The sequence below is a fragment of the Ovis aries genome, chromosome 5, assembly GCF_016772045.2.
Source record: "Ovis aries strain OAR_USU_Benz2616 breed Rambouillet chromosome 5, ARS-UI_Ramb_v3.0, whole genome shotgun sequence".
NCBI lineage: Eukaryota > Metazoa > Chordata > Mammalia > Artiodactyla > Bovidae > Ovis > Ovis aries.
In genome coordinates, this window is record NC_056058.1 from 57720154 (window position 1) to 57736042 (window position 15889).

Below are 15889 nucleotides of genomic sequence, written 5' to 3' on the forward strand. Positions count from 1 at the left end.
AAGACTCGGCATTTGGCTGGTCATGGTAGATAAGTAAAAGATGCCCTCAAAGAATTACCTTTAAATGATGAAAAGTTAACTAATAAATGCACCTTTGATGTACAAAGTGGAAGAGGATAATGTTTATGATGGAAATTTCCACTTTGGGATTAAGAAGACCGAAAGATGCTTAAGGCAAGATGTTGAACAGGCAGCTACCTGTTCTACAGAGACCAGAGGCATGAGGCATGGGACATGGAACATAGGAAAAGACAGCAGGAGAGATGAAGGCAGAGGTGCAGATAAAGCCACAGGATGGGTGATCCCTCCAAAAAGGAGAATAAAGATGTCCAGGGCTGGAAAGCTGAGGGTCTAACCTTGAAGGACACTCAACTATGCAACAGGAAGAAAAAGATGACTATCAGTGTCAGAGAGGGCACTCACAATAGCCACCAGGAATTCGCAGTGGGACAGGGAAACAATAATGGAATAAGAATTGTGGCTAACATTTACTAGTAGCCACACACTAGTATACCATTTTTGGGCATATACTCAGTATTTTAATCTCAGAAACTCCAAACGGAATATGGGACTTCTCAAGTGGCTCAGTGGTAAAGAACCCACCTGCCAATGCAGGAGACAGAGAAGATGTGTATTTGATCCTTGGGTTGAGGAGATACCCTGGAGGAGGAAATGGCAACTCACTCCTGTATTCAAGGACGCTTATTCAATGGACATGAATCTGAGCAAACTCTGGGAGAAAGTGGAGGACAGAGGAGCCTGGCGTGCGGCAGTCCATGGGATGGCAAAGAGTCGGACACAACTTAGCAGCTGAACAACAAAATGGAATACACTTTCAATATTATTGGACTTCCCTTGTGGCTTAGCTGGTAAAGAACCCATCTGCAATGCAGGAGACTTGGGTCCGATCCCTGTGTTTTCCCTTCCCTAGAGAAGGGAAATTCTGGCCTGGACAATTCCGTGGACTGTATAGTCCATGGGGTTGCAAAGAGTTGGACATGACTGAGCAACTTTCATTCACTCACTCATTAATATTATTAATACAATTTTGCTGATGAGAAGACAAAAACCAGAGAACTTAAGTAACTTACTTAAGACCATATAATTGGTAATTAGTCAAAGCCGGGTTTGAATCCAGGAAACCTAGGATCCTAGGTCTCATTCTTATTCTCATGTATATATCAAGACTTCTAAAAGGGTAGAAAAACTAACACTAAAGTCATATCAAACCACAAGTCACATTTCAGAGCATTTTTTGCTCAGCTAAACATGCCTGGAGCAGCTACTATTGATCTGTAAGAACACAGAAACAGAGGAGATAAAGACTGACTCTTAAGGAGCTGGTGAGAGACAGATAAATAAACCAAATTTTTTAAAAAGTGATAACTGCTGTGTTAATATTTAACATTCTCTCTCTCATTTTAACATTCTGTGGGAGCTCAGAGAAAGAAATAACAAATCTTCTTTGGGAATGAAGCTCAGCCAGTCAGTGGAGAAGGTGAGTACTGAAGAAGGGTGGATATCCACCTGGAAATGAAGAGGAACTCAACACACAAGCGCAACATGGAATGATGAGGAATCACACCATGCTCAGGAAATGATAACATACCACTCCTGGGTGGGAACAGAGATAGGAAGACATAGACTGAGGATAATTCTGAGGGAAAGGACTGAAATACAAGCTAAGAATTTAGCCTATATTTAATAATGTGTCACCAAAAATCCTCTGGGGCTTTGCACATGCTGTTTTCTCGAGCTACTGCTCCCCATACTTCACCTTCTCCCTCTCCGCCTACTGGCACCTACATCACCTGCAGACCCCAGCTTCAGAATCACTTCTTCTGATAGCTGTCCTGCATAGGAAGTCACGTGCTCCAACAACTGCTTTGACTTTCCCTTATTCTATTTCAATAACCACCGATTTTACTATAATTATCTACCTACTATCTGTATTTTTCACTAAAATCTCTGTGATTCAGAGCTATTCTGAATGGTGAACACCATTGTACTTCCAGTGCTCCACTCAACTCAAAGCAATTAGTAAGCACTCAATAAATAGTTGATAAAATGAATATAAAAATAAGATTTCATATCCTCTAGCATGAAAATTGTCTAAATGATCTGGATAGAAAGATCCTCCTGGAAGGTTTAAAACCTCTTTAAATATGGCTGTGAGAAATGTCCTCTTTTTTTTCTTCTGTATTTCTGTAATGTATTATTATTCTGTAGGACAGTGATTTGTGACCTGGAGCCATTTTACTCCCTGGGGACAACTGGCAATGTCTGGAAGCATTTTTATTTGTCAGAATTGGGTATGAGAAGAGAGGTGGTACTATAATATAACTAGAATACTAGAATATAGAATGATACATGATACTAGTAGAGGGCCAGAGATGCTGGTAAACAACCTACAGTATACAGACTAGCCTTCAAATAATTATCCTGTTGAAATTATTATTAAATAATATATATAAAATCAAATATATAACAAATCAAATAAAATATATATCAAATCAAATACATAACAAATAATTATCCTATTGAAAATATCAGTACTACTGGGATTGAGAAGGAGAAGGCAATAGCAACTCACTCCAGTACTCTTGCCTGGAAAACCCCAGGGATGGAGGAGCCTGGTGGACTGCAGTCCATGGGGTCGCTTAGAGTCAGACACGACTGAGCAACTTCACTTTCACTTTTCACTTTCATGCACTGGAGAAGGAAATGGAAACCCACTCCAGTGTTCTTGCCTGGAGAATCTCAGGGACGGCGGAGCCTGATGGGCTGCTGTCTATGGGGTCGCACAGAGTTAGACACGACTGAAGCGGCTTAGCAGTAGCAGCAGCAGCATGAACTTCAACTCAAAAAATATTACTATTATATAAAAGCATGAACTTCAGAGAGTATGTGAGAAGGGGAAACTTGTAATCCCCATTCCTTGCAGAAATGCATTTCAATCCTCTTGGGAAAACAAATTAATCGTGTGACACAAGCTCACAGTGACAGACACTTTTCATTTATACACTACAAAATTGAGTTATGCTCCAGGGAGATCATTAAGAAATGCCAGCACATTTATCTCCAGCACAGGATGAAATAAACAATCTTTGACTCAGAATTGTATGTTTTAGAAGCAAAACTGTTTTAAAAGAAAATGTGTGACTGAGTATCTGCTGGAGGAGTTTTGCAGATAAAACACATCAAATTCCTGGGCTGCCAAAAGGAAGGATGGCAATTCAGATGGACACATCAAAGAGAAGATCATGCAGTGCTACAGATAATGGTATCCTCAATGAAGTGAAAGGAAACTACATTTGAGCCAAATACAGGGCAATATACAGCATGATCAGAGAAAGAGCATCAGTGGCAAAAAGTCAAGAAGTATGGTATGTGCAGCCAGTGGAAGGACCTAGTGATATATGGCGTAGTGTAAAGAAGACTTGGGGAAGACACACCTCTGTCATGTTGTGGAGACTCCATAAAGATACCCATCAGTCTTCAGGTCAGCTTAAGAGAAGTTGATAGCTGCTATTCATGTCGCCCAACATCCTTCTTTCCAGAGCGAAAGAAATGTCATTCTCCTGTGACGGATGCTTCTGGTAAAGGTGGCAGTCACAGGGCCTCATCTCTGCTCAGCAACCATATATGTCAGCCCCACACCATGATGATTAGTCAAGAGGAGAGTGTCTGGCTCAGGCATAGTCAATGGTCTTCAATGAGAAACAGCATTTAGGTTTATCTTCGTTGGATTCATGAGGTAAGGATGCTTTAAGACTCATGTTGCCTACAGCTATTTTTCAACCCAGCCTGAGAATGAATCCAACAAGTAAACAGCATAGGGACAGAGAGGGACAGACACAGAGAAACAGACACAGCGAGAAGGACAGAGAGAAAGAAAAGGAAAGAAGGAGACAAAGAGGAGAGGGAGACAGAGACACCGGGAGAGAACTAGACTAGATGATAATGGTCAAACCCTGCAGAGCCATGTCTGAAGCCTGACTTTTCAGCTACCAAACAGTTTATTTTCTGTCACACGATAATGAAAAAAACCTTACTAGAATATCACCTGAGAAGCAGGTTGGTAAAAACACTACACTCAGGCAACTCATTAGGATATATAAAGAGAAAGCCCACTTCAAGGTCTTATTTAAAACATAAAACCATTGAGTAAACTAAAAATATATTCACATAACAAGTCTGCTTATTGCATATGAAATGATTGGCATTTAGAGGGGACTATTATTTACAGTTGTTAACTCTAGAGTATACAGTTGTGGAGGTGGAGAGGAAGAAACAAGGGCATTTGTATGTTTTATCTGTGAAATAATGACTTTTTTACAATGCTCAGATATTATTGTTATGATATTTTAAAGCTGTAATGATTATAAAGGATCTTGGTGAAAGAAATCAAACACAAGATCATGAACTGGGGTTGGATGAATGAAGATGAAGGTGAGGGTCATCGTGAGGAAGAATCTGCTAATAGGAGATGGTGAGGGCTCCCCTGGGGGTAGACTTCAGGGCATTTTGTCAGAAGGCAGAGAGAAGTCTTTGGTCAGAAAGATGTCCATGCTCCCCACCTTGTTCTGACCCCAGAGGGAACTTCTCACACCTAAGTCAGAATGTTCTCAGAGATTTGAGGAATGTGCTATTCGAGGAGCATGTCCAGCTAAAAGCCCACTGTGGACACACTTACAGTCAAGAAGTGTTAACTTCCAGTAAAGAGAAAACTGAGTGCCTATTTCAGAAATTAGTAAAAATGACCAAGATCCAAATGACCATCCAGCCTAGCCAACACTACTCTCTACTGCCCCCAGATGACCATTTTAATAGTTTGGTACCATTTCATTCCTACTTTCTCTCATACACACTAACTCATGTACACCCAGATACAAACATCTACATATTTATTTTCCAAAAGCGAAATTACTCTAAACATTAAAGTCTGAAACTTGCTTCCCCCCCACCACATAATATACCAGTGATATCTTTCTAGGACATCACACATAACTTCTCATGGTTTTGATGGCTGCATTATATTTCACTTTAAAAATTAGCATTTTATTACAAATACGTGGTTGGTTTTAATTTTCACAGTAAACCTTAGATTTAAAACAATCAATTATATGTAAAGCTTTAATGCTGTTTTTGACTTCTCATGACCCATATTATGCGATGCATGTATTTTAATCATATTTTGGAAATTATTTCTAATGAGTCAATAAACTTTCATTAACAGTTCTCAGTCCTAAAAACACTAGGAAGCACAGTGGATAGAGAAAGATAGCTAGAGAAATGCATTTTATATATATATAATTTTAAGTTTTTATTTTATATTGGATTATAGCCAATTAACAATGCCGTGATAGTTTCAAGTGCACAGCAGAGCAACTCAGCCATACATAGGCATTTAATAATATATTAATGGAGTCTTGCATTTTGCTTTGATACAGAGGTCTACCATCTGGGTGGAATTAGGAATCAAGGTGAGCATTCTTGCTCGAGAGGCACTACCTACATCAGTCACCCCCAAAGACTCAGAGGAGCTTTAGAGAGGACAAGACATCCTGCTAGGCATCACTTGGTGAGCAGTAATATCACACTTCTCTGAGACATTTATTCTGTACTTCAGCCCAGTCCGGCCCAGCCCAGTTGTAATGCTGGGAGGAGCACAGCAAAATAGAAGCTAGATATAAATAAGATCACACTCTTTCAGGCTAAACTGTCCGGTAACATCTAGAGTGAACCTTCCAGCTCAATGAGAATGTCACTCTTGGGACAGAAAATGATGGGAGATAAATGGCAAGTTTCTAAGACTCTCAGAAGAAAACAAAATCATTTGACTTCATTTATTAATAACTTATGGATTCAGTTCAGTTCAGTCACTCAGTTGTGTCCGACTCTTTGCGACCCCATGAATCGCAGCACGCCAGACCTCCCTGTCCATCACCATCTCTCGGAGCTCACTCAGACTCACGTCCATCGAGTCAGTGATGCCATCCAGCCATCTCATCCTCGGTCGTCCCCTTCTCTTCCTGCCCCAAATCCCTCTCAGCATCAGCGTCTTTTCCAATGAATCAACTCTTCACATCAGGTGGCCAAAGTACTGGAGCTTCAGCTTTAGCATCATTCCTTCCAAAGAAATCCCAGGGTTGATCTCCTTCAGAATGGACTGGTTGGATCTCCTTGCAGTCCAAGGGACTCTCAAGAGTCTTCTTCAACACTACAGTTCAAAAGCATCAATTCTTCGGCACTCAGCTTTCTTCACAGTCCAACTCTCACATCCATACATGACCACTGGAAAAACCATAGCCTTGACTAGACGGACCTTAGTCAGCAAAGTAATGTCTCTGCTTTTGAATATACTATCTAGGTTGGTCATAATTTTTCTTCCAAGGAGTAAGAGTCTTTTAATTTCATGGCTGCAGTCACCATCTGCACTGATTTTGGAGCCCCCCAAAATAAAGTCTGACACTGTTTCTACTGTTTCCCCATCTATTTCCCATGAAGTGATGGGACTGGATGCCATGATCTTCGTTTTCTTAATGTTGAGCTTTAAGCCAACTTTTTCACTCTCCTCTTTTACTTTCATCAAGAGGCTTTTCAGTTCCTCTTCACTTTCTGCCATGAGGGTGGTGTCATCTGCATATCTGAGGTTATTGATATTTCTCCCGGCAATCTTGATTCCAGCTTGTGTTTCTTCCAGTCCAGCGTTTCTCATGATGTACTCTACATATAAGTTAAATAAGCAGGGTGACAATATACAGCCTTGACGGACTCCTTTTCCTATTTGGAACCAGTCTGTTGTGCCATGTCCAGTTCTAACTGTTGCTTCCTGACCTGAATACAGATTTCTCAAGAGGCAGGTTAGGTGGTCTGGTATTCCCATCTCTTTCAGAATTTTCCACAGTTTATTGTGATCCACACAGTCAAAGGCTTTGGCATAGTCAATAAGGCAGAAATAGATGTTTTCTGGAACTCTCTTGTTTTTTCCATGATCCAGTAGATGTTTGCAATTTGCTCTCTGGTTCCTCTGCCTTTTCTAAAACCAGCTTGAACATCAGGGAGTTCATGGTTCACGTATTACTGAAGTCTGGCTTGGAGAATTTTGAGCATTACTTTACTAGCATGTGAGATGAGTGGAATTGTGCAGTAGTGTGAGCATTCTTTGGCATTGCCTTTCTTTGGGATTGGAATGAAAACTGACCTTTTCCAGTCCTGTGGCCACTGCTGAGTTTTCCAAATTTGCTGGCATATTGAGTGTGGCACTTTCACAGCATCATCTTTCAGGATTTGGAACAGCTCAACTGGAATTCCATCACCTCCACTAGTTTTGTTTGTAGTGATGCTTTCTAAGGCCCACTTGACTTCACTTTCCAAGATGTCTGGCTCTAGATTAGTGATCACATCATCATGATTATCTGGGTCGTGAAGATCTTTTTTGTACAGTTCTTCCGTGTATTCTTGCCACCTCTTCTTAATATCTTCTGCTTCTGTAATGGAGTAGCCATCATGGTCAACAAGAGAGTCCGAAATGCAGTACTTGGATGCAATCTCAAAAACGACAGAATGATCTCTGTTCATTTCCAAGGAAAACCATTCAGTATCACAGTTATCCAAGTCTATGCCCCAACCAGTAATGCTGAAGAAACTGAATTTGAATGGTTTTGTGAAGACCTACAAGACCTTTTAGAACTAACACCCAAAAAGATGTCTTTTTCATTATAGGGGACTGGAATGCAAAAGTAGGAAGTCAGGAAACACCTAGAGTAACAGGAAAATTTGGCCTTGGAATGCAGAATGAAGCAGGACAAAGACTAATAGAGTTTTGCCAAGAAAATGCACTGGTCATAGCAAACAACCTCTTCCAACAACACAAGAGAAGACTCTACACATGGACATCACCAGGTGGTCAACACCAAAATCAGATTGCTTATATTCTTTGCAGCCAAAGATGGAGAAGCTCTATACAGTCAACAAAAACAAGACTGGGAGCTGACTGTGGCTCAGATCATGAACTCCTTTTTGCCAAATTCAGATTCAATATGAAGAAACTAGGGAAAACCGCTAGACCATTCAGGTATGACCTAAATCAAATCCCTTATGATTATACAGTGGAAGTGTGAAATAGATTTAAGGGCCTAGATCTGATAGACAGAGTGCCTGATGAACTATGGAATGAGGTTCGTGACATTGTACGGGAGACAGGGATCAAGACCATCCCCATGGAAAAGAAATGCAAAAAAAGCAAAATGGCTGTCTGGGGAGGCCTTACAAATAGCTGTGAAAAGAAGAGAGGCAAAAAGCAAAGGAGAAAAGGAAAGATATTATAAGCATCTGAATGCAGAGTTCCAAAGAATAGCAAGAAGGGATAAGAAAGCCTTCTTCAGCGATCAATGCAAAGAAATAGAGGAAAAGAGCAGAATGGGAAAGACTAGAGATCTCTTCAAGAAAATTAGAGATACCAAGGGAACATTTCATGCAAAGATGGGCTCGATAAAGGACAGAAATGGTATGGACCTAACTTATGGATTGGAGTTTCTGATGTCCACTCTAAGAGAAAGAAATGGAATTATTGGCAGCACTGTTCAAAAAGAGAAATGTGCTGAACATTCCATTTGTTCACTGGTGTTTATAAAATTCCTAAATCATTATTTATGTAATTACTGGTTAACTGACAACCTCCCAAATAAAATGTAAGTTCTGTGAGGGCAAAAGCTGTGTCCTTACTCATGCTCTTGCACTTTTACCCACTGTGGGAGATAGAGACATTTAAGAAAAAAAAAAAAAGAAAGAAAAATCCATTGTGGTTTTAATCACAGTTGCACTAAGTTTTTAAAGGAGAAGACTGGATCTGACCAGCTCAGAGAGGACTTCTGCAAGAGAGGACTGAGCTAAAATGTGAAACACATGCAAGAGAGGAGGGAGCAAAGGAGCTGCGTGGGCAGAGGGATGAGCCAAGGCCCTGAGGTGGCTGAGAGCAGAGCACTGGAAGGAGAGAAAGAAGCTCAAGAGTGAGGCTGGTGCAGGGCATCAGGAGCATGAAGTGGGCTGGACATATAGGCAGGAAATAGATGATGCAAAACTCTACAGCCCAGGGAGTTTGGTCTTACTGTTGGTGCAATGAATAGCCATTGAAGGGTTTTAAGCAAAAGAACAACAGGATAAGAGCTGCAGTATTAGAAGAGACCTCGTAAACACTGAGTGGATTAGAGGGGATAAAAGAAATATGGAGAAAATAATTAGGAGGTTGTTGCAGTGATATCCAAAAGACAACAATAGTCTGGACTAGAATGACAGAGATGGGAAGAAATAGACTCAGATCTGTGCCAGGAGGAAAGTCAAAGGACTTGTCATTATTTAAATGCAGTGGATAAGGAAAGACCAGATTAAGAGTAACTACCTGGTTTCTAGGTGTGGCAGCTGCTGGAAAAGCTACTCACTGAGAAGGAGGTCCAAGTTTGGTAAGAAAGACCATGGGTTGTATGGACAGAAACTGAAATTAGCATCCACTAACACTGAGGGCTGTGCCAAGCTGGGTCAATGATATGCTTTAAGTGGATCATCTAATTCATCCTAACTGCCATCCTATAAAATAGGTGCTGTTGCTCCCATGTTTAGAGATGAGAAAACTGAGATTTGGAAAGGCTTAGTAATTTATCGCCATTCTCAGAGCTAAAAATTGGCTGAGCTGGGATGTGAACCTGGATTTCCTTGGTTCTAAAGCAGATGGTTCTTAATTACCGGCCCATACTGCTTCATGACAACTGAGGTCTACTTAGGAAAAATTTCATGGTTTCAAAAGGGCATGATAGTTACCCTAGAACTCTGAAGCCAAACCTTCCTCGGAAACCTTCAGTTTTCCTCTCCAGGCCTCCCAGAACAACTGTCCACATCAGCAAGATGATTCTACACTTTCTCCCATCCTTAACTCCCCACCCACTCAGGCTTTTGGCCAAACTTCAAGGTTACCTCCAGTTGCCCTGATCTCAATTTTGCCTTCTCTGAATTAATATGATATTTTCAGTCTCACCACTTAGTTTGGCAACACTCACATGAGGGCTACCCTGCAGGATGTCCATATATTCTCAACTTCTTCACATTTTATTTTTCCTATTGTAGATTTTTTTTTTTTTTTTACAGTATATACTGACTGTCTTATAAAGCCTTTCAAGCACTGAAGTCAGATTGTTGTAAATAAGCTAATAAACACAAAAACTGTGACACTCTGGTTCTGGCTGCCAACCAACAGCTGTGTTTTACCAATGTTATTATCTCTAGCTGTGGAGTGGAATCTCATTAAACATTGCATTTAAATTACACACATTCATTTATATATTCTTGGCAGAGCAAGAGTCAGAGAACATGCACATTTTAAACAGAGCAGGCCATTATGCATGCCATTCTAATCCATAAGCATGTGTCCCATAAAATAGAGGAATTAACTGATTTGAGTCCCTAAGGATCTTTTCCAGTATGAGTAATTATCTGGACAAACTCTGATTTTAGTGTATAAAGGTACATATTTTAGATAAACCACAATCTCTAATTTTAAGTCAACTATTCTTCCTATTGCTCTATTAAGGAACCTATCCTAGTGACCTATCCCAAGATTAGGGGGAAATTTGGGTCTCCTGGACTAATCAAGAGACAGTAAGAGATTGTCCCTGGCAATTCTGATAACACAAGACTTTTACACCATACTTTCTTTTGGGATCTACCCCTAAGATATGACTACAGTGATGGCAGTATATGTTTGGTTAATTATCTGACTTTTAAATTGTATTCTCCCTTTATTATTGAAAATAAATAAGGGAACTAGAAAATGAAAAGTGCTGATACAACTGATAACCACGTGTCTCCAACAAATGAGGCAAAGATGGAAATCATTAGGCCTCCTGAAGTCAAATGTGAAAAAAGAAGAACCCAGCTATGCAAGAGGAATGGAATTCTAACTTGGGTCCGAAAAGCAAACAATTATTAGGGATTTTATAATCATCTTTGATTTTCTGGAAAAGAGCCTCCCCAGTCACAGACACAAACCTAAATGCACACATAAAATTATGATACGGGTGCATTATCAGAAGGTCATGTTCAAACACAACACTATCACTCTGAACTACCCTGCTGCCTACTGGGCATATAGATTAATTCTTGCTTCTCAGCATCCTCAGGATTTTCTTCGTGCCATCAGCGTACAATTTCAGGCTTACCTATGGAAACATAGTTGCCAGTACCCATCACTATTTAGACTATAAGCTCCTTGCAGGCAGCTTCTAGGCCTTACTCATCTCTGTGTCTTCAGTGCCTTAGAGAATGCCTGACTAAAAGAGGGTGCTGTACAAGAGCCGGAGAGTGAATAAATAAGTGAACAGCCAGATTTACCTCTCTGAGATTCATTTCTTCTTATGAATCAGAGAAGAAAAATGACACAGCCCAATGGCCATCAGGTTTTTGTCTCCAGCACGGAGCTACACTTTGCACATGGCTCTGGCCTTACCTATCCAGAGAAATGCAGCACAGGTGAAAAATCGATGCTGTTGTGAGCAGGACATCCAGAGATGTCCGGACAAGGCAGAACATCTCCCCGTAAATCCAGATGTCTTGAACCAGCTCAATGGCACCGAAGGGCATCACCAGCACTGACACCAGCAGATCCGCAAAGGCAAGAGACACAATGAAATAATTGGTTTTTATTTTCCTGTGGGTGAAAAAGTGTAAGGGAGGAGGCAGTGGGAAAGATGAAGGAAAGAGGTTAGGGGAAAAGGAGCAGGGGAGAAAAGAGAAGGAAAGGGAAGCAAAGAAATAAGAGAAGAAGGGAGGGAAAAAAGGAGAGAAAAGTCAGATGTGCAACATATTCTGTGAGATTCAGTTTCCCCTTCTGTCTTGTGTGTGGTCCAGTCACTTTGGACTTCTCCAGACCCCTGGCACCATAAGTCCTCTCTTGCCCTCATCTGTGACCACACTGCCCTGACTTGAGCCCCTCCATGCACAGAGACCCTCTCGAGGGTCTTTATGGGGTGTTCTCTCTCCCTACTGTTGGCCTAGCTATACCCTATACCCTACCGAATCATTGGGCCTCAGTTTAGTTGTTCCCAAGAAACCCTCCAAAGGTGAACCCCCTCACAAAGAGTGTCAAATTCCACCATTTTCCACTTTTAGACTGACTACCATGCGCCTCACATTTGTCACAGTGCTTAGAATTTCGTTTTTATGTTTTATGTTGATTAGAGCATGTCTTACTTTAAGAGGAAGATAGCAGCAGATGGGACAGAACTGAACCTTTCATCCCCTTTTGTGGCCTGGTGGATCTTAATCTAGGCTGCACAATAGAATCACCTAGTAAATGTATCTAAATATCAGTGTCCAGGTCTTGCCCTCGGAGAAGGCGATGGCACCCCACTCCAGTACTGTTGCCTGGAAAATCCCATGGACAGAGGAGCCTGGTCGGCTGCAGTCCATGGGGTCGCGAAGAGTCTGACACAGCTGAGCGACTTCCCTTTCACTTTTCACTTTCATGCATTGGAGAAGGAAATGGCAACTCACTCCAGTGTTCTTGCCTGGAGAATCCCAGGGACAGTGGAGCCTGGTGGGCCCCCGTCTATGGGGTCACACAGAGTCGGACACGACTGAAGTGACTTAGCAGCAGCAGCAGCAGGTCTTGCCCTGGATCTATTACTTCAGGGACTCTGTGTGATGAACCCACCTACCCACCCCTAAGCTCACCAAATAAAATATACGGCACTCAGTTAAATGTGAACCTCAGATACACAACAAATAATTTTCTAATATAAGTATATTTCAGATATCACATGAGACACACTCCTGCAATACATTAGTAATTTTTAAAAGGTCTTTAAGTGATTCTAATTGCAGCCAAGGATGAAGTGGAAAGAGCAGAAGACCAAGGTTTAAATCTTAGATCAGCCACTAGTCAGCTATCCTTTTGGGGCTTCCCTGGTGGCTTAGATGGTAAAGAATCTGCCTACAGTGCAGGAGACCCAGGTTCATTCCCTGAGTAAGGAAGATCCCCTGGAGAAGGGAATGGCAACCCACTCCAGTATTCTAGCCTGGAGAATCCCAGGGACAGAGGAGCTTGGTGGGTTATAGTCCATGAGGTCGCAAAGAGCTGGACATGACTAAGCGACTAAGCACACACACAGCTATCCTTTCTTTGAATCAGTTAATAAAGTGAGGAGGTTAGATATGCTCTCAGACATTATATATATAGTGATCACAACTATTGCAAAAAAAAACAACGTAGGAAAAAATCAGGATGGAAATGCACTTACATGCTTATACTTCTTATGTTAGAACTATGAGATTATATGTGATTTTTTTCCCCTGCTCCATTTTCCAAACATCATTGCCATGTATCTTTTCCCCTTCATAGCTATAAATTCTAGTGGAAATTATAAATTCAGACTCCAGTTCTCCAGGGAGAGCCCCGAACTCCACCCAGGTTTTCTCATGAGATTGCCTCATGTGACTCACCTGAGCTGCCTGTCCCTGCACACAGCCACCATCACCAGTAGGTTCCCCAAGATAGCCATCAGGATAACTGCCGAGAGAAACGTGAGCAGCACGACCTTCTCCACTGACTTGAAACCCTCCTTGGCACTGGAAGACACACAAACACGAAGAACTGAACAAAACTCTTAAGGCACAAAAAGACAATTAGTTTTTTCCTTCTTTCATTTTCAGAAAGGTAACTTCACTGTCAAAGCTGCAAACACACGTGTATTGTACACCTAATACATGCCAATGTTTGCACTTGTCACTTTACATGTTATTCTGGTTAACTCCTACATAATGAGAAGGAGGAGGCTCAGAGAGGTGTTAACTACCCTGAGATTGCACAGTGATTCTCTGTGAGAGAACTTGAGGCTTTCCTTCAAGAGCACTGAGCTTAGCTTGTGCTCAGAAAGCTTATTTGGTTGATTCTTGTTTGGCACACCAACACAGCTAGGTTGTAAGCTCCATGAGGCAGGGACATTGCCTGTTTTCTCCACTGACAAATTCAATTTCAATATAGCATTCATATTTAGTGAATGAAGGAATGATGGCATCAAATGAGCAAATGAAGGTAACTTGAACCAGTATCTGTGTGAACACAAAGGCCATCTGTGTTCAGTACCTCATCCCAGTCCACACAGAAGCTGCTGTGTGCAGGTGGGCTGTCCAAGGACTAGGTCACGGCTTGAAGGTTGTTTGTTCCTAAATGGCTGACTTGGACAAACTGTTCTTGGATTATGTGAAGACCACTGAAATACAGAATCCATCAATAAATCCAGGGATTCCTTTCACTGCCTTGAACTACATTTCTTTTGGTGCCCAATACAACAGTTCAAATTTGTGTGCCTGTGAATTTCACCAACTGATTCATTTCTATAAACCCAACCCTCCTAATGTCAATTCAACATTTTGTCTTACTAACTTGGAAGTGAGTGTCCCCTGTCAACAAAAGCACAATAAATGCAGATTATTCAAAAGCTGCAGGAAAATGTTTGCTTTTTAATATGTTTTTTATGGAATTTAGGAAGATGGCAATGACGACCCTGTATGCAAGACAGGAAAAAAGACACAGATGTGTATAACGGACTTTTTGGACTCAGAGGGAGAGGGAGAGGGTGGGATGATTTGGGAGAATGGCATTCTAACATGTATACTATCATGTAAGAATCAAATCGCCAGTCTATGTCTGATGCAGGGTGCAGCATGCTTGGGGCTGGTGCATGGGGATGACCCAGAGAGATGTTGTGGGGAGGGAGGTGGGAGGGGGGTTCATGTTTGGGAATGCATGTAAGAGTTAAAGATTTTAAAATTTAAAAAATAAAAAACCAAAAAAAAATAAAAATAAAAAAATAAAAAAAATAAAATGTTCTTCTTAAATGAAGTTTCAAAGGATCTTAAAACTTTTAGACTTAAACACACATTTCAATATGGAGAAACTAAGACCCAGTGAGAGGAAATGAGTTGCCAGAGTGTGTTAGCATCTAGACTGGGAGAAGCTGCTTGTTCTTTAGGGCACCACTGGGTACTCATGCAAGAGTGAACATCGACATTTTAGGAATCAGCGAACTAAAATGGACTGGAATGGGTGAATTTAATTCAGATGATCATTGTATCTACTACTGTGGGCAAGAATCCCTTAAGAAATGGAGTAGCCCTCATAGTCAACAAAAAGAGTCTGAAATACAGTATTTGGATACAATCCCCAAAACGACAGAATGATCTCAGTTCGTTTCCAAGGCAAACCATTCAATATCACAGTAATCCAAGTCTATGCCCTGACCAATAATGCTAAAGAAGCTGAAGTTGAACTGTTCTACAAGACCTTCTAGAACTAACACCCAAAAAAAGATGTCCGTTTCATTGTAGGGGACTGGAACGAAAAGGTACAAAGTCAAGAGATACCTGGAGTAACGCAAATTTGGCCTTGGAGTACAGAATGCAGCAGGGCAAAGGCAAACAGAGTTCTGCCAAGAGAATGCACTGGTCATAGCAAACACCTTCTTCCAACAACATAAGAGAAGACTCTACACATGGTCATCACCAGATGGTCAACACTGAAATCAGATTGATTATATTCTTTGCAGCCAAAGATGGAGAAGCTCTATGCAGCCAGCAAAAACAAGATGGAGAGCTGACTGTGGCTCAGATCATGAACTCCTTATTGTCAAATTCAGACTTAAATTGAAGAAAGTAGGGAAAACCTCTAGACCATTCAGGTATGACCTAAATCAAATCCCTAATGATTATACAGTGGAAATGAGAAATAGAATCAAGGGATTAGATCTGATAGAGTGTCTGAAGAACTATGGACAGAGATTTGTGACATTGTACAGGAGACAGGGATCAAGACCTACCCTAAGAAAAAGAAATGCAA

General features: G+C 41.1%; 1 protein-coding gene across 40 annotated transcripts in view; it reads right to left on the reverse strand.

Annotated features, from left to right (window-relative positions):
- HTR4 (5-hydroxytryptamine receptor 4) overlaps positions 1-15889 on the reverse strand; it is a 266563-nt gene that overhangs the window by 91481 nt on the left and 159193 nt on the right. For 24 of the 40 annotated variants that reach the window (XR_009600875.1, XR_009600880.1, XR_009600871.1 and 21 more), the window contains 2 exons: positions 13495-13620; positions 11501-11701 (listed from right to left, as the gene is read on the reverse strand). Coding sequence is in view for 14 of the 40 variants with exons in the window: in XM_060416584.1 (XP_060272567.1) it covers positions 11501-11701; positions 13495-13620 (327 nt within the window). In the remaining 26 variants the exon portion in view is untranslated. The remainder of the gene's footprint in view (positions 1-11500; positions 11702-13494; positions 13621-15889) is intronic. The other 16 variants (XR_009600890.1, XR_009600891.1, XR_009600889.1 and 13 more) reach the window with 1 other exon arrangement.